Consider the following 18,954-nt stretch of genomic DNA (forward strand, 5'->3'; position numbering starts at 1 on the left):
CAACAATTAACAGCTTAGAGATTCTGCTCAATCGACTGAAATTATTGTAACTGGCATAGAAAATCACAGAATTTGACATCAATTTTAATTCAGCACATCTTATATTTCGCAATCTTTTACACCAGGTTTGTAAAAGGTGAAACTAAAGTAAGCCTTGCCACACCCCAAGGATGAATTAATAACAATTGGAAGTTTTCACTAAATGTGTTTATTTCCAAACCTGTAGAATTTGTTAAAAATTAAGTTAGCTTTTTTAGGTGCTAGGAGCGAAAAGGGCAAATTTTAAAAGGTTTTGAATTATTTTAAAAATTTACTTTATTAACAAACTGACTGCAATGCCCCAACATAGAAAATAATTTAAAATTTTTGGAAAAAAACATCATTTAAAACTCAGTTACTCATACATAGTGGCTTGACAGCAATTAAAAATGTTTATTTTTCATAGGAAATCTATTTTTGTTGCAATAATTACACTACTTAAATGACTTTTTAAATTAAGGCAATTTTAAACTTTTAAAGAAGCACTCGGTTTCAAAATATCACTGCTGCACTGGTTCAGGGCAGCTTGTGCAATAATAATATGCAAGCTTGACAGTGTGGAAACACAGGGTGGGATGGCAAGAAAACTGTTTTTTGTTATATGGGTGTAATGTTGAGCATGCACCTGGATTGTGATTGCAACTCAATGAGGAAACTCTTGCCACCCCACACCTCTCCCTTGTGCTTGTATACAACATTTGGACTGCTGTTTTTCTGAAGTTCTCTCCATTTAAAAAAAAAATTAGCTTTTTGGAGGGAAGAGAACATTAAAAAGAGGAAGAACTAGAAAACAAACCAAGAAGAACAGAGACGTTAATTGTGCATTAATGAGAAAAGTTGGCAACTGAAGGAATCTTTAAAAATTTGGATTTTGGCAACTTTCATTCCAAACTGAACATGCAAGCACAATGGAAGAACTCATGCTTGTCACAAAGTGGAAACCTGGGGAATAACTTGCTCATTATTTACATTTATGACAGATTATTGTGTGAAACGTTACAGATTATTGTGTGAAACTTTTTTTTGGAAGATAAATAATTACATGAACAAGCACTACAAAACAAAGCACCTCAAGAAACTAATTAGAATAAGAAATTAGAACCCTTGAAACAAGAATATTCCAACAAGAATGCAAAGCTCCCCCCCCAAATCTTCTGCTTTCAAATAAACAATAGCGAGACTGACCAAAGCAGCTCATTAAAAGTGAAAGAAAACTGGAGGCAGAAACCGCTGTAGAATATTGCTACCAGAATAGTGAAGAGTCTGGAGAATAAGTTGAGAAATCTGTTCAGAGTGGGGAGTTAATGCCTGTTTAGAGATAAACATAGCCATCAAGATATAAAAGTGTTGTCCGACTAGGTCATGGTTTCTTGACATTTCTTTCCTTCAAAAATGAATTCTGTTCATAGAAATAAAATTGTTCCACCTTAAATTCAAAGCACGGACTTAAAAACGTGGACTGTCAGTAGCAACAATTAAAACCCAGCCTGCAAACATGTACACAATGAATCATTCACAATCACCTTTTCATGAATGGCTCGTCTATTGGATGGTTGTACCAGGACTTTGTAGCCTGCACTCGTCACCTCTTTGATGTGTCTTGGGGCCAATGGTGCTCGCCTCTCCCAGACATTTATATCCTCTCTCCGCAAGGCCAAAACAGCTTTGTGATGCTGGTACCTTGGGTGGCTACATCGGAGGCAGCAGCTTATTGCTCTGTTTTTGTGTTTCAACAACCAAAACATGATCAAACCTGCTTACAAAAATGGAAGGAAACAATCCACATCCATTTTAGGACATGAAAAACACAAGAACTATCACATAAACATGCAAGAAGCAAGTCACTGTGCTGTGAAAAGGTGAAAACAACAGTTTGGTAATTGCTATACCCAGAAATGGTTTTCCAATTTAGCTGTATGAGGACTCTATAATTATTCTACAAACATTACTACACTTGCTGTGAGCCTATAAAACATTAGTAGCCTCCTGCAAACCATTTCAAAGATTGCCATATTCCCAGTGACCTTTGCAAATTTTAAGATCGTGATATGCTTTGGGGAATTCCTCTCAAAGACAGTGGGATGGAAATTTGGCAGTTGTGTTAAATGACCTTCCAACAGGGGAAATTTTGATTGAACAAGGAGTAATCACTTAATGGCAAGGTCCTCAGGAGTGTTGCTGAGCAAAGAGACCTTGGAGTGTAGGTTCATAGCTCCTTAAAAGTGGAGTCGCAGGTAGATAGGATTATGAAGAGGGCGTTTGGTATGCTTTCCTTTATTGGTCAGAGTATTGAGTACAGGAGTTGGAAGGTCAAGTTGCAGCTGTACAGGACGTTGGTTAGGCCACTGTTGGAATATTGCGTACAATTCTGGTCTCCTTACTATCGGAAAGATGTTGTGAAACTTGAAAGGATTCAGAAAAGATTTACAAGGATGTTGCCAGGGTTGGAGGATTTGAGGGAGGCTGGACAGGCTGGGGCTGTTTTCCCTGGAGCGTTGGAGGCTGAGGGGTGACCTTATAGAGGTTTACAAAAATTATGAGGGGCATGGATAGGGTAAACAGGCAAAGTCTTTTCCCTGGGGTCGGGGAGTCCATAACTAGATGGCATAGGTTTACGGTGAGAGGGGAAAGATATAAAAGAGACCTATGGGACAACGTTTACACACAGAAGGTGGTACATGTATGGAATGAGCTGCCAGAGGAAGTGGTGGAGGCTGGTACAATTGCAACATTTAAGAGGCATTTGGATGGGTATATGAATAGGAAGGGTTTGGAGGGATATGGGCCGGGTGCTGACAGGTGGGACTAGATTGGGTTGGGATATCTGGTTGCACAAAGGGTCTGTTTCCATGCTGTACATCTCTATAACTCTATAACCAGGTTGACTGGCTGGTGCTCAACATGTGGAGCCTCCTCTATCTAATGCCAAAGAGCTGCCAGCTCTGAACCAGTGCTCGCGGTCAGCTCACTCTGGACTGCGTACGAAATCCAGTGACTGTATTAGTTGGAAGTTCAATGTCGAAGAGAAGGAAAGTAATCAGGGGTATGGAAGTTAGCTTGCTGAGCTTGAAGGTTTGTTTTCAGATATTTTGTCACCATAGTAGGTAACATCATCAGAGTCACTGTTGAAGCGCTGGTAGTATGTCCCACATCTCTATTTTTAGGTCTTAGTTTCTTAAGGTGGGTGATGTCATTTCTGGGTCTTTTTTTTTCCCAAGGGAAGGTAGATAGAGCTGAAATCGATGTGTTTATTGACAGAGTTCTGGTTAGAATGCCATGCCTCTAAGAATTCTCGTGCATGCCTTTGTTTCGCCTGTCCTAGGATGTGTGTAATCAGGGGATTAAAGGGTGGGCACAGGCAGGCAGAGAGTGAACTAAAATATTTCTGTTGAGCCAAGAGGGGCAACCATGCACTTCTTAACTCTACAAAACACGATTTTTCTTTTCAAAAAAAGGGAATTTATTTGTTTGTGGATTGGCATCCAGCAGTGCTAGAATATCAATTGGAAGAGCTTTACACTTTACACGCTCCATCTGTTGGTCCCTTGGAATTGTAGTCAAGATTAGAGTGGTGCTGAAAAGCACAGCAGGTCAGGCAGCATCAGAGGAGCAGAGAAAAAAAAAATCGACATTTCGGGCAAAAGCCCTTCATCAGACCTTGCTGTTTGATTTTCCTGCTTTTCGGATGCTGCCTGACCTGCTGTGCTTTTCCAGCACTACTCTAATCTTGACTCTCATCTCCAGCATCTGCAGCCCTCACTTTCACTCTTGGAATTGTGACATTTTTAGTCATTCTGTTCAGAAATGTTACGACACACCACTGGAGCAGATAGGACTTGAATCTTCTGGCCCAGAGATAAGGGCATCCTCAGAACTGTAGGCAGAGCCTAAATATATCACAAACCTTAATCTGTAATTATAGGTAGAACACAGAATAAAACAGGCAGACTCCTGAGTCACCTTTATGAAGGCCTCAAAATTTCATAATGGATCAGGAACAGGTACAGGGCTTAAAGTTGACAAACATGTATGATCTGACCATTCACTATTGTCATTAAAAAGATTACTATTCTCCTCATCTCTCCCAATAACCCTATCTCCTCAGCGTCTTTGCTTATTTATTCTGAATTGTGGAAGCAGCCAGGTGGATTATGATGGTAGATTATGCTTTTTATACTCCTGGGTTTCCCCGCATCTGTGTTCCACAGCTCCAATTTTATTTTGTACCCGGATGAAAGTTGAATCATTTTCCATTTTGCCATTTCACTCAAAACAGGAAAAAATGTTGACAGCCATTTGCCTTAAACTTATCAAGTACATTGCACAACTTGCACTACATGGAAAAGGTTAGAGCACATTCTGCACCAATAATTCATTCATTAAAAATGCTGCCGAGAAATTAACTCAATCCACCTTAACAACTAGGTGATAGTTGGATCAGGTCCAACAACAAATCAGTTGGAATTCATTAATCTTTGTATATTAATAAATTATAAATTAGAATTACTCCTTTTCAGACTTCTGATCATGCACCCACCATCCTCATAATTGCAGAACTTCCTTCATTTCTAGGAACATTACTGGATGCCTGAGGACAGGATTATTTTTATGCTGTGGTTGAGAGAGCAGGAGACAAAAACATTGATGGTTAATTGAAATGAAACCAAATCCTAGGCATATTGGATTTTGCAAATGTGAGCGTGAACAAAAAAGTGATACAACACGTCATACCATCAAATGGGTTGAAAGTGTTATGACGTTGAAGGCACGTGCTGTATCTTTAAGAGAGAGTGAATGCCGTTCTGAACTGATAGCTTACAAGCACCTGTGTTCAGTGGAAACTCGATTATCCGAACGTGATGGGCGGGCATTATTTCGCTCGGATAATCGATTATTCAGAAAATCGATTAAATGCCTTTCCTCTGGGGTTCGGAGTTTTAAAGTCTGCTCCCTATTCAGGAGACTGCAAAAGCGTACAGTGGGCCAAATCCCGACCCCACATCGCCCCAACCCGATCCAACACTGCCCCCACCCCCCAGCACAAAGCACGGGAGCCCCGCTTTTTTTAGTAAATATTTTTATTAGAAACCTTTTTAAATCTTTTACAAAACATCTATATACAAAAAAAAAATACCAAAAAGCAGAAAAATAGAGGCAGTACAACAATGTCATATCGTGATACTAATGAACTACCTACTATTCTACCAGAACAAACGTATCTACTTAACTTAAACTACAAACAAATTAAATAAAACTTAAATTAAATTATATCTCACCACTTTATTCTATTTCATTTATCATACTTCCACCGGGACTCCCATCCCTGGGTGCACCAGTCATTGTACCCATATTATTTTCCCCCAGCCTCCCCCACCCAGGGCCTCAAGGGCACCCATACTGATTCCCACAGTTATACCATGGCCCTAATTAATATTGCTAATAAATCTGCATTAATATAATTTAGAAAGGGCTGCCATGTCTTGTAAGACAGCTCTGTTTTGTGGTGCACCATATTTGTGAGATAGTATTGGGGGAGATGCTCCATCACCAGCCTACTCAACCCCATTAAACCTGGTGGTTTTTCCCAATGTCCAATTCATTAAAATGTTTTTCCTCGCTCAGTGGGTAAGAATATTACACAATCTCTTTCCGTGTTCCCCCATAGAGGGCAAATTTGGCAACCCCAGAAGAAGAAATAACGGATCCACGTTAACTTCAATCCCCAGGATGTCCTTTAGCCCCTTTACTGTAGCACTCCACAATATCTCTGGATCTTACAAAATGATCAATAGCAGTGTGTAAGAGTGCCTATACTAATTTTACGTTTGGGACAGCCTGGAGACGCTCCTTTCTTGAACTTAGCTAGCTTTTCTGGTGCCACAGGAGCCCTGTGTAAGATCTTCAATTGCATGGCCTGCGCTCTATTACATACTGAAATTTTCCTTACATTTTCCCATATATCTTCCCAAGTCTCCAATAAGATATCCTCTCCTAGCTTTCAATTCCACGTCCCCTAAGGCACATCCTTTCTGTAAATGGTATAAAGTACCAACTGAAAGAGTGCCCGTGCACCGAAGCACTCTTTCCTCCACGTCTGACTTGTAAAACTGAGCCAGGAGAATGACCTTCCTTTGTATATAATCCCTTATTTGAAAGTACCGGAAGAGGTCCCTCTTAAACAATCCATATTTCTGGCTAAATGACATCAAGACCACCCCCTCGAATAAATCTTCCAGACAAGAGACTTCCTTATTCTCCCATTACTTAAACCAGAGTCCATTGCCCCAGGTTTAAATCCTTGAGGTCTCACCAATGGGGTAAACGGTGAGGTCTTAAACCAACTCCCCTTGTCTCGCCTCATTATAATCCAGGCTTTCACCACATTTAAAATGATTGGACTCTTACACTGCTCATTCACGGATTTCACCTCATCCATGAATAATAGATTAACTAGGGGACATCTCGACTATGAAGTTTCAACATCAAGCCAAATAGTCTCCGAATTCCCCCGTACCCACATATGCTAATAGTACGCTTATTTGATACCTCTTCAAGTCTGGAAGATCCACCCCTCCCTCACCCTTCGGGAGCTGCAATTTGGTAAAGTTAATTAGAGTGCACCTGTGACACCAAATAAAAGAACCATTGAGCCTCCGTAATACTTGTCTAGATAGCAACAATGGGAGTATTCTCATGGGGTACAACAGGCGAGGAAGAACTTTCATTTTAATCAGGGTTATTCAGCCCAACCATGCTAACAGTAACACCTCCCACTGCTGCAAATCCTGTTTTATCCTCTCCAATAGTTGTACATAGTTAGCTTTATACAGCTGGTGGAAGGCAGGGGTAATAAAAAAATTCCCAAATACAAAAAACCCTTTGACGACCATCTAAACGGGAACTGCATTCCATCCTTCAGATCAGGCACCTCCACTAATTCCCCCACCCACATGGCTTCCGATTATGTGAGGTTGATCCTGTAACCCGAACAACTGCCAAATAAATTAATTGTTTGAATCAATCAAGGAACGGTTAAATTGGACTGTATGAAGCACACTCTTCGGGGTCTTTCCCCTTCTTTAAAATGAGGAAGATATTAGCCTCCCTGAGAGAGGGCAGAAGACAATCCCGTGCATATGAATAGCTATATATCCCCAGGAGTGGCTCTACCAACACAGTTATGAATTCCTTATAGAATTCACTTGCGAATCCATCTGGTCCCGGTGCTTTGCCACCCTGGAAGTGCTTTATTGTTTCCTGCACTTCCTAGGCGCATTCAACAGGGAGACTTGTTCTGCATTTATCCCAGGGAGGTCCAGATTCTCAAAAAAGGACTGCATTCTCGCTGTGCCATGTTCGCCTCCCTCTGATCGATATAACTCTGCGAAGTATTCCCTAAATCTAACATTGATTTTCTTCAATACACGGGTAACTGTGCCAGCCTTCTCTCACAGTGACACAACAGATTGGGAAGCTTGTTACCTCCTAGCCAGGTATCTACCAGGCTTATCTCCAAATTCAAACAAACAGTCTTTGTTTTGCGAAGGAGATCTCTTTTTTTGCCACCTGCATGTGCAATGAGTTGAGAGCCGCTTGGAGGGCCATGACCCGCTGCAACTTGACCAGAGAGGGCCTATTATAATATGTTTCCTCAGCTATCTGCAACCGGGCCTCCAGCATCTGTTGCTGCTCCTTCCTCTGCCTCCTCCTAGTCGCTGAATACGAAATGATCAGAGCCTCATAAATATACCTTAGTGGCCTCCCCAAGTATTACCGGATTACTGGCCCTACCTGAGTTGATATCCCAGAAGGCCCTGAACTCTCTTCTGACGTACTCAATGAATGTGCTATCCCTTAACAGGAATGGGTCCATGCACCAGTGCCGTGCATCCATTCCACCACCCACAATTTTACCGTCTAAATACACTGGCGCATGGTCCAAGACAGCTATATTCCCAATTTTGCATGCCAATGTTCTGCCCAAACAATCCAGTAGCATAAAAAAAAAGTCAATTCACGTGTGGCACTTGAATGGGTTGGAACAGAAAGTAGTGTCTCTCCCGTTAGGGTGGAGATACCTCCACACATCCACTAATCCCAATTCGTCACACATGTTCACCAACTGTCTAAGATTGCGCAGGCAGACCTGCCAGACCCCTTGGCACCCTGTCAACTTCGGGATCTATTAGGTGATTAAAATCCCCTCCTATTATTGTGCGAAGCACCCCAAGATTCATTAATTTAGCGACTGCATCAATTTCTAATTTTTTGAGAGGGTGCGCCGAGGGACAAAACACATTCAAGATGCCATACCCTTCTCCATGTATTAGAGCTTTAAGAATGATGAACCGTCCATGTTCGTCCTTAATTGGCTCAGTTACCTGGAATGAGAGGTTCCTTCTTACCAGTATGGCCACTCCTCTACTCTTGGAGCTGAAGGAGGAGAAGAATACCCTGTCCGAACCCCACTTCTGCAGTTTCAGATGTTCCTTATGCGTTAAATGTGTCTCTTGCGGCAGGGCAATGTCCACCCTTTCCTTCCTAAGGCTTGACAGCACCTGCTTTCTTTTAATAGGGGAATGGTTTCATTTTATATTCCAGGTGCATCACCTAAACAAATCACTTGCCATAATTGTCCAGGGCAGCCCATAGATTTCCATGAGGAGGAAGCTTATTTGAGGTGTGGCGAGCGACAAGACATTAACTCTATTAAATCTAAAAACTACTCCTATAAAAACTACTACAACTAAAAAAACTAATCACTACATTTAACTTAAGCAAACACCCAAATAACCCCCAATTCACCAGAGATCCCTCCCCTTGCTCATAGGGGGCACTCCTCCCAACTCCTTGCTATCATCCCAACTTCCTTTGGCTGAAACTGTGCCCTAACCCCAGGTAATTCACAAATGAAATTACTTACATTGAGAATTAACAATGGATACCCATCCCCCCCACACCCCAACACACAACTTAACCACCGGTATAGCCACCCTCAATTCAAAAATAAAAGGACAGCAGTAAAAAAAAATCCCCAGATAATACCCAACTAACCAATATATGAAATAATTCCAGTTTTACCTCAAAAAAAAGGGGAGGGAGGAGAAAAAAAGGGTAATAAAAAACCTTTTAAAAACCCATACCATTGTCTATAACAATGCCCCCTCTCCCCGCCACCCCAACTCGAGTCCTTTAATGCAGAGAATTCACAAAGTCCTTTGCCTTTTCTGCCTTTTATGTACAGTCTCTCCATGAGCAAAATGCAACACAGCGAATACCTCAAGGAATATTGAATGTCCAGGTCCCTTAACTTTATTTTCTAACTTCATCAAATGCCCTTCTCTTCTTAATTAAGGCTCCTGAGAAGTCCTAAAAAAACATTTTTCTTGAACCTTTGTATGTTAAAGCCTGTGGATCTCTCTTCAGTCTTCTTGCTGTTTCAATCACTAATCTTTATAATGCTGGAATTGCACTAGGGCCGGGCAGGGGCGCGGGTCTGACCTGAACCTGCGTATTGTGATCCGGTGGACCCGCTCCACACTCACCAGGCCTGACTCCAACTCCAGCCCCAGAAACTTCAGGAGCCACCTCTCTAGGAAACCAGCGATGTTCTTGCCTTGCTCGTGTTCCGAAATACCCACAAGCCGGAAGTGTTTTTTTCTATTTTTTTTTATTTTCCAGGTCATCCACATGCTCCTGAAGGACCGGAACCTGGTCTTCCAGCGTTCAGATCCTTCCTCCCAAGACCTCTGCCATGGTCTGCAACGCCGCAGTCCTCTCCTCTACTGCCTCTCTTCGGTCCAACAACTGAATTCCTGCTCCTGCTTTTTAAGCATGGCAGATAATAGTTCCACTGCTGCTTCAATGTTTTCTCGGAGTTTGGCAAACTCCGAGAGTAACTGCTGCTGCCCCATTAAATCCAAAGGGGCCGCCCCGGGAGTGTGTGCAATGGCTGCAGGCACCCCTGATGCAGTAGGGGAGTGCCCTGCCCGCTGTACTCTTTAGGCCCCTTTCCTTTATTCGTTTTCATTCAAGACTTAAAGCTGTTGCACCACAATTTTAGCAGCTCCAGATGTTCAGCAAGTTTATATTAACAGCTTTTTCTCCTGGGGGTGGTTGATAAGGCGGATAAACATCCACCTTGCCAAGGGGTATGGCACAGAGCCCAGCACAGCAGACCACTCAGAGCGCTGCAATCTTGGATCTCCCATCACTCCTATTTTAACAGATTACGAGGCCAAGTGAGATGTTGGTTAAATTAACAGAAGGGTTCACCACCATGTCATAACACAAGCCACAGACACAATTTGCACTTGTATTGATAGTGTAAAGCAGTGCATCAATAGGGGCTTAGCTATCACTTCTTTCAACTCTTGATTGTGCCCAAAATTAAATGACTGTGTGACATTGTGTTGTCTGCAAGCATGCCATATGTCTTCTTTATTGTCCTTTCCACTGTTGTGACCACTTTCAGGGATATACAGACCCCAAAATCCCTCCGTACATCAATGTCGCTCAGCGTTCTGCCATTAAATGTATAATTTTCCTTAACATTTGATTTCCCAAAGCGCAGCACTTCACGCTTAACCAGATAAATTGCCATCTGCCATTTCTCCACCCATATCTACAACTGAGGCTGAGGGGTTACCATTTTGAGGTATATGAAATCATGAGGGGCATGGATAGAGTAAAGAGACAAAGCTTTCTTTTCCCAGGGTTGGGGAAGTCCAGAACTGGAGGTCATAGGTTTATGGTGAGAGGGGAATGATTTAAAAGGGACGAAATGCACAACTTTTTCATACAAAAAGTGCATGTATGGAATGATCTGCCAGAGGAAGTGGAGGAGGCTGGTACAATTACAACATTTAAAAGGCATCTGGATGCTGACATGAATAGGAAAGGTTTTAGAGAGGTATGGGCCAAATGCTGGCAAATGGGACTAGATTTATTTAGGATATCTGGTCAGGATGGATGAGTTGAACTGAAGGGTCAGTTTCCATGCTGTATATCTCTCTGACTCTATGATCTATATCCTGCGGTATACCTTGACAATCTTCTACATTATCAACAACTCCACCGATCATTGTATTGTCTGCAAACCTACTAACTCACCCACGTACACTTTCAGGATTAGTGGTGCTGGAAGAGGACAGCAGTTCAGGCAACATCCAAGGAGCAGTAAAATCGACGTTTCGGGCAAAAGCCCTTCATCAGGAATAAAGGCAGAGAGCCTGAAGCTTGGAAAGATAAGCTAGAGGAGGGTGGGGGTGGGGAGAAAGTAGCATAGAGTACAATAGGTGAGTGGGGGAGGGGATGAAGGTGATAGGTCAGGGAGGAGGGTGGAGTGGACAGGTGGAAAAGAAGATAGGCAGGTAGTCATGGGGACAGTGCTGAGCTGGAAGTTTGGAACCAGGGTGAGGTGGGGGAAGGGAAAATGAGGAAACTGTTGAAGTCCACATTGATGCCCTGGGGTTGAAGTGTTCCGAGGCAGAAGATGAGGCATTCTTCCTCCAGGCGTATAGTGGTGAGGGAGCGGCAGTGAAGGAGGCCCAGGACCTCCATGTCCTCGGCAGAGTGAGAGGGGGAGTTGAAATGTTGGGCCACAGGGCGGTGTGGTTATTTGGTGCGGGTGTCCAAGAGATGTTCCCACAAGCCTGACCACCCTAGCCAACCCATTGTCTCAGCATGCTCCTGCCTCACTGAACTCATCTCTACCTACCTCGACACTATCCTATCCCCTCTAGTCCAGGAACTCCCCACATACATTCAAGACACCACCCACACCCTCCACCTCCTCCAAGACTTCCGTTTCCCTGGCCCCCAATGCCTCATCTTCACCATGGATATCCAATCCCTCTACACCTCCATCCGCCATGACCAGGGCCTCCAAGCCCTCCGTTTCTTCCTCTCCCGACGTTCCCAACAGTACCCTTCCACCAACACTCTCATTCGTTTGGCCGAACTGGTCCTCACCCTTAACAATTTCTCCTTCGAATCCTCCCACTTCCTCAAGACCAAAGGGGTAGCCATGGGCACACGTATGGGCCCCAGCTATGCCTGTCCCTTTGTTGGCTACGTAGAACAGTCGATCTTCCGTAATTATACTGGCACTACTCCCCACCTCTTCCTCCGCTACATTTATGACTGCATTGGCGCCACCTCGTGCTCCTGCGAGGGAGGTTGAGCAATTCATCAACTTCACATTCCATCCTGACCTTAAATTTACCTGAAAATGTGTTGCTGGAAAAGCGCAGCAGGTCAGGCAGCATCCAAGGAACAGGAGAATCGACGTTTAGGGCATAAGCCCTCCTGAAGAAGGGGCTCTGATCTCCAGCATCTGCAGTCCTCACTTTCTCCTTAAATTTACCTGGACCATCTCTGACACCTCCCTCCCCTTCCTGGACCTCTCCATCTCCATTAGATTAGATTAGATTAGATTAGATTATATTACTTACAGTGTGGAAACAGGCCCTTCGGCCCAACAAGTCCACACCGCCCCGCCGAAGCGCAACCCACCCATACATTTACCCCTTACCTAACACTACGGGCAATTTAGCATGGCCAATTCACCTGACCTGCACATCTTTGGACTGTGGGAGGAAACCGGAGCACCCGGAGGAAACCCACGCAGACACGGGGAGAACGTGCAAACTCCACACAGTCAGTCGCCTGAGGCGGGAATTGAACCCGAGTCTCTGGCGCTGTGAGGCAGCAGTGCTAACCACTGTGCCACCGTGCCACCCATTAATGACGACCGACTTGACACTGACATTTTTACAAACCCACCGACTCCCACAGCTACCTGGATTACACCTCTTCCCACCCTACCTCTTGCAAAAATTCCATCCCGTATTCCCAATTCCTCTGCCTCCGTCGTATCTGCTCCCAGGAGGACCAGTTCCACCACAGAACACACCAGATGGCCTCCTTTTTAGAGACCACAATTTCCCTTCCCACGTGGTTAAAGATGCCCTCCAACACATCTCGTCCACATCCCGCACCTCCATCCTCAGACCCCACCCCTCCAACTGTAACAAGGACAGAATGCTCCTGGTGCTCACCTTCCACCCTACCAACCTTCGCATAAACCAAATCATCCACCAACATTTCCGCCATCTCCAAAATGACCCCACCACCAGGGATATATTTCCCTCCCCACCCCTTTCCGCCTTCCACAAAGACCGTTCCCTCCGTGACTACCTGGTCAGGTCCACGCCACCCTACAACCCACCCTCCCATTCTGGCACTTTCCCCTGCCACTGCAGGAATTGTAAAACCTGCATCCACACCTCCTCCCTCACCTCTATCCAAGGCCCTAAAGGAGCCTTCCACATCCATCAAGGTTTTACCTGCACAACCACCAATATCATTTATTGTATCCGTTGCTCCCGATGCGGTCTCCTCTACATTGGGGAGACTGGACGCTTCCTTGCAGAGCACTTTAGGGAACATCTCCGGGACACCCGCACCAATCAACCACACCGCCCTGTGGCCCAACATTTCAACTCCCCCTCCCACTCTGCCGAGGACATGGAGGTCCTGGGCCTCCTTCACCGCCGCTCCCTCACCACCAGACGCCTGGAGGAAGAACGCCTCATCTTCTGCCTCGGAACACTTCAACCCCAGGGCATCAATGTGGACTTCAACAGTTTCCTCATTTCCCCTTCCCCCACCTCACCCTAGTTCCAAACTTCCAGCTCAGCACTGTCTCCATGACTTGTCCTACCTGCCTATCTTCTTTTCCACCTATCCACTCCACCCTCCTCCCTGACCTATCACCTTCATCCCCTCCCCACTCACCTATTGTACTCTATGCTACTTTCTCCCCACCCCCACCCTCCTCTAGCTTATCTCTCCACGCTTCAGGTTCTCTGCCTTTATTCCTGATGAAGGGATTTTGCCCAAAACGTCGATTTTACTGCTCCTCGGAACTGCTGTGCTCTTCCAGCACCACTAATCCAGAATCTGGTTTCCAGCATCTGCAGTCATTGTTTTTACCATGTACACTTTCATCCAAGTACCACTATCTTCAGCCTTCCATGGGCAAGCCAATTCTGAATCCAAATGGTCGTCACTGTGGATGCCATGTATAATTAATCTTCGGTATGAGCCTACCATGTGGGACCTTGTCAAAAGCCTTCCTCAAATCCATGAAGACAACATCTATTGCTCTACACTCATCGAAAAATTCTTTCAAATTGGTAAAACATGACCTGCCCCGCACAAAGCTCTTGTGGTCTATAGAATATTTCACTACTAGAAACAAAAGTATCATATCTCAGGAATCACAGTGCATGGAACATTCTGTTACTGCTGTCACTTGTAACATTGAAAACTGAGGACAACTGGCTGACATCGCTTATGGTGTGGTTGAGCAGACTAACCATTTATCAAACAAACATGAAATAGGAGTAAAACTATTTGGGTTGTCACACTTGTTCCACCATTCAATTACATCATGGCTGATCAAAAGGTTTTTAATTCCATGTTCCCATTTACCCTGCCAAACAAGAATCTATCCACCTCAGTCCTAAACATATTCAATTCCCATCATTCTGAGGTAGAGTGTTCCAACATTGCACAGCCAGATGGGAAATAAAACCTCATCATTGCCTTAAAAAGGGACAATCTTTAAATTTTAAAACTGTGCCCCTTGTTTTTTGAATGATTTACGAGAAGAAACAACCTTTCCACATTCACGTCGTCAAAACTATTCAGCGTCCCACACACTTCATGGAAATGAGGAGACATTTCTTCAGCCAGAGAGAGTGGTGGGCCTGTGGAATTCGTTGCCTCAGAGTGCAGTGGAGGCCGAGACGTTAAATATCCTCAAGGCAGAGGTTGATAAATTCTTAATCTCGCAAGGAATTAAGGGCTACGGGGAGAGTGTGTGTAAGTGGCGTTGAAATGCCCATCAGCCATGATGAAATAGCGAAGTGGACTCGATGGGCTGAATGGTCTTACTTCCACTCCTACATCTTATGGTTTTATGGTCTAAGCCATCTCTCATTCTTGTACACCACAGTGGAAACAAGCCCAGCCTGTGTACAACCAATCCTCAAAAGACAACCCACTCATTCTACCGTACTACAGTCTGAAAGAAACCTGGAGCACCAGACAATTCTCAGTCACAAACTGCGCTCTATGCTACCGCACAGTGACAGTTTCTCACTTAAATCTGCAGATAATCATGACAAGGTGATGCAGAAGTATGGAGAACAAAACCTGACAGAAGGCTCCACAATTCCAGCTTTCTGGTGATTTTTTTTTAAAGAGGTAGCACTAAGGCTGCTGTGCACACAAGGGTTGTGGAAAGGGGGAAGAGGTAGTAAACCTGAAGCACAGTCCAACTGAGGAGTGAGACTCTTTTTTAAATTCTAGTCTCTATTCAGAGTTTTAACCTACCTACTTCAACAACAGTCTCAGAGCACGTTATCTGATCCTTCTCTCCTGTGGATTAGAAAACTTTGCAAGTTATCTACCATATCTCAGGAAAGCTAGAAAAGCTAAAAGGTCTTAAAATTGATAAATCTCCTGGTCCCGATGGGATACATCCTAGAGTTCTGAGGGAGGTGGCTGAGGAAATAGCGGAGGCATTGGTTGAGATCTTTCAAAAGTCACTGGAGTCAGGGAAAGTCCCGGATGATTGGAAGATCTCTGTTGTAACCCCCTTGTTCAAGAAAGGATCAAGGCAAAAGATGGAAAATTATAGGCCAATTAGTCTAACCTCATTTGTTGGTAAAATTCTAGAATCCATCATTAAGGATGAGGTTTCTAAATTCTTGGAAGAGCAGGGTCGGATGAGAACAAGTCAACATGGATTTAGTAGGGGGAGGTCGTGCCTGACAAACCTGTTGGAGTTCTTTGAAGAGGTGACAAGGAGGTTAGACCAGGGAAACCCAGTTGATGTGGTCTACCTAGACTTCCAAAAGGCCTTTGATAAGGTGCCACACGGAAGGCTGCTGAGCAAGGTGAGGGCCCATGGTGTTCGAGATGAGCTACTGGTATGGATTGAGGATTGGCTGTCTGACAGAAGGCAGAGAGTTGGGATAAAAGGTTCTTTTTCGGAATGGCAGCCGGTGACAAGCGGTGTCCCGCAGGGTTCAGTGTTGGAGCTGCAGCTGTTCACATTATATATTAATGATCTGGATGAAGGGACTGGGGGCATTCTAGCGAAGTTTGCCGATGATACAAAGTTAGGTGGACAGGCAAGTAGTACTGAGGAAGTGGGGAGGCTGCAGAAGGATCTAGACAGTTTGGAGGAGTGGTCCAGGAAATGGCTGATGGAATTCAATGTGAGCAAATACGAGGTCTTGCACTTTGGAAAAAAGAATAGAAGCATGGATTACTTTCTAAACGGTGAGAAAATTCGTAAAGCCAAAGGGATCTGGGAGTGTTAGTTGAGGATTCTCTAAAGGTAAATATGCAGGTTGAGTCCGTGATTAAGAAAGCAAACGCAATGTTGTCAATTATCTCAAGAGGGTTGGAATATAAAAGCACTGTTGTGCTACTGAGACTTTATAAAGCTCTGGTTAGGCCCCATTTGGAGTACTGTGTCCAGTTTTGATCCCCACACCTCAGGAAGGACATACTGGCACTGGAGCGTGTCCAGCGGAGATTCACATGGATGATCCCTGGAATGGTAGGTCGAACATATGAGGAACGGCTGAGGATCCTGGGATTGTATTCATTGGAGTTTAGAAGATTAAGGGGAGATCTAATAGAAACTTACAAGATAATACATGGCTTGGAGAGGGTGGACGCTAGGAAATTGTTTCCGTTAGGCGAGGAGACTAGGACCCGTGGACACAGCCTTAGAATTAGAGGGGGTAAATTCAGAACAGAAATGCGGAGACATTTCTTCAGCCAGAGAGTGGTGGGCCTGTGGAATTCATTGCCACAGAGTGCAGTGGAGGCTGGGACGCTAAATGTCTTCAAGGCAGAAATTGATAAATTCTTGATGTCACAAGGAATTAAGGGCTACGGGGAGAATGCGGGTAAGTGGAGTTGAAATGCCCATCAGCCATGATTGAATGGCGGAGTGGACTCGATGGGCCGAATGGCCTTACTTCCGCTCCTATGTCTTATAGTCTTATAATTCCCTCATGACCACTGACAGGCACTTCAAAAGGAACTTACTGGCTGTAAATTGCTTTGGAGTATCCTGATGTTGTGTCAGAAGTCTTCAGTTTATTTCACCCCATTCCATCCCCCTCTACTCATCCAAGTACACGATCAAATTCAAGCACACCCAAGGGACTCGACTAGTGGCAGTACCAAACATGGGCAGAATTCCAATGCCCATTAAACTACAAAACTTGGTACAGATCATACAAAAGTCAGAACGGGGGCGGAGGGAAATAGGACCAGCTCAAATCCACAATGTGCAGCATTCACTTCAGCCAAACGGGAGAGTATTGTGGGAATTCTGAGTAGGCGCAGTGTAATGAAGTTAAAGGGAGGAGAACACACAGGACAACGAGAACAACAATTTGCCATTAGACACGACTTTTAACCCTGTGAAACCTCGTGACAATATTCAACAACAACAAAAAACTTGACACTGAATCATTTACAGGGATACTAACTTCGGAAACAAAAGCTTGTTAGAAATACCTGATTTCAAATACGGGGGGGGGTTTAACAGAGAGGGGCCAAGCGAAGAGTTTCTAGGTCCGCCTCACACCACATTCTAAGCCGCAAGTCAATATTCTGCTGGCTGCTTAAGAAAGTTACTACCGTTCCGTATTCTTTCTATATGCCAGGCGTTTAACCAGAAATGAGTATTGCACATGTAGCTTGACAAATATCGCGTTTTTTTTTACGCACAGGAAGTGAAAACACGTTAGGAAATGTTTCCCCGTCCAGCGGAGGGGGACTGGAAGCAAGGATTCTAAATATAGGCGAGCAAGGCTGTTAAAGATCTTGGACCGTGAGGCTAGCACCGGCTCCTGGGGAGGACTGTGCCGTCCGTCTATTCCCGGCTGTCCCTGGAACATGGGCCGGGGGAGGGAGTGAATATAGGACTCAACAGGCCTGAAGAATCAAATACAATGCATCGCAGCCCCCACCCCCCAAAAAAAGTGAAACCCCTCTATATGCCAATTGTTCACGCTGCTAAAATGTCAGGGAGGGTGCGGGAGAATTCAGAGAAACCAGCAAGGAACTGCAAGTTCTGGGTAACATACTTACCTCAGTGTTGAACAGAGCAGGGTTTGAAAGGGAGTAGGAATCAAGGCTATTTCCAGTGCGATGTGAAACTGGCTGCGTTCCCACACGCAGCTCACTGTGCGTCATCGCAATGCACTACCCCCTCAGTAATAAGCACACACTGACCTGGATGTCACCAGGAAATATTCAGCCAGCATTGGAGAACAGGCCACGGTTTTACTCTGCTGTATTGTTTCGCTCATTCCAGTATGGTACTTCTTCCGCGCAAGGTGACATTGTTGTTAGGTCACCCTTTCTTGCTGATTTTGATAGTGGTCGGCCAGAAACACTCTCCCCGTTTCCCCTCTCACGCCAATATGTAGAGGGTGTTCCAGCCGGAGAACGTGCATTCAGGTGTTTTTGCATTGCTGAGATTCATACTGTACATCAGTCAGGATTTACATAGTTAAAAATCACACAACACCAGGCTATAGTCCAACAGCTTTATTTGAAAGTACTAGTTTGGAGCGTTGCTCCTTGGTCAGGTAGCTGACCAAGGAGCAACGCTCCAAAAGCTGGTGTTTCCAATTAAACCTGTTGGACAATAGCCTGGTATTGTGTGATTTTTAACTTTGCCCACCCCAGTCCAACACCGGCATCTCCTCATCAAGTATTCATGCAGACAGACTCTAACCTCACACCTTCAATGCATTGTCTGGGTTCAGATGTCACTTTTTATAAAACCTTACTTATCTCGGGAATGTG

At 44.5% G+C, this 18,954-nt stretch overlaps 1 protein-coding gene across 2 annotated transcripts in view; it reads right to left on the minus strand.

Annotated features, from left to right (window-relative positions):
- Positions 1–18,363, minus strand: part of aass (aminoadipate-semialdehyde synthase) — a 73,838-nt gene extending 55,475 nt beyond the window's left edge. The window contains exons 1-2 of one of the 2 annotated variants that reach the window (XM_043709191.2): positions 18,232–18,363; positions 1,563–1,792 (exon numbers count right to left, since the gene is read on the minus strand). In XM_043709191.2, the coding sequence (XP_043565126.2) occupies positions 1,563–1,784 (222 nt within the window). In that variant the 5' untranslated portion in view covers positions 1,785–1,792; positions 18,232–18,363. Of the gene's footprint in view, positions 1–1,562; positions 1,793–17,655; positions 17,784–18,231 lie in introns of those variants that run through there. The other variant, XM_043709192.2, reaches the window with a different exon arrangement.
- Positions 18,364–18,954: the final 591 nt, after the last annotated feature.

Source organism: Chiloscyllium plagiosum, unplaced genomic scaffold (genome assembly GCF_037043375.1).
Source record: "Chiloscyllium plagiosum isolate Xiang-an unplaced genomic scaffold, Cpla_swu_hap1 HiC_scaffold_19, whole genome shotgun sequence".
Classification (NCBI taxonomy): domain Eukaryota; kingdom Metazoa; phylum Chordata; class Chondrichthyes; order Orectolobiformes; family Hemiscylliidae; genus Chiloscyllium; species Chiloscyllium plagiosum.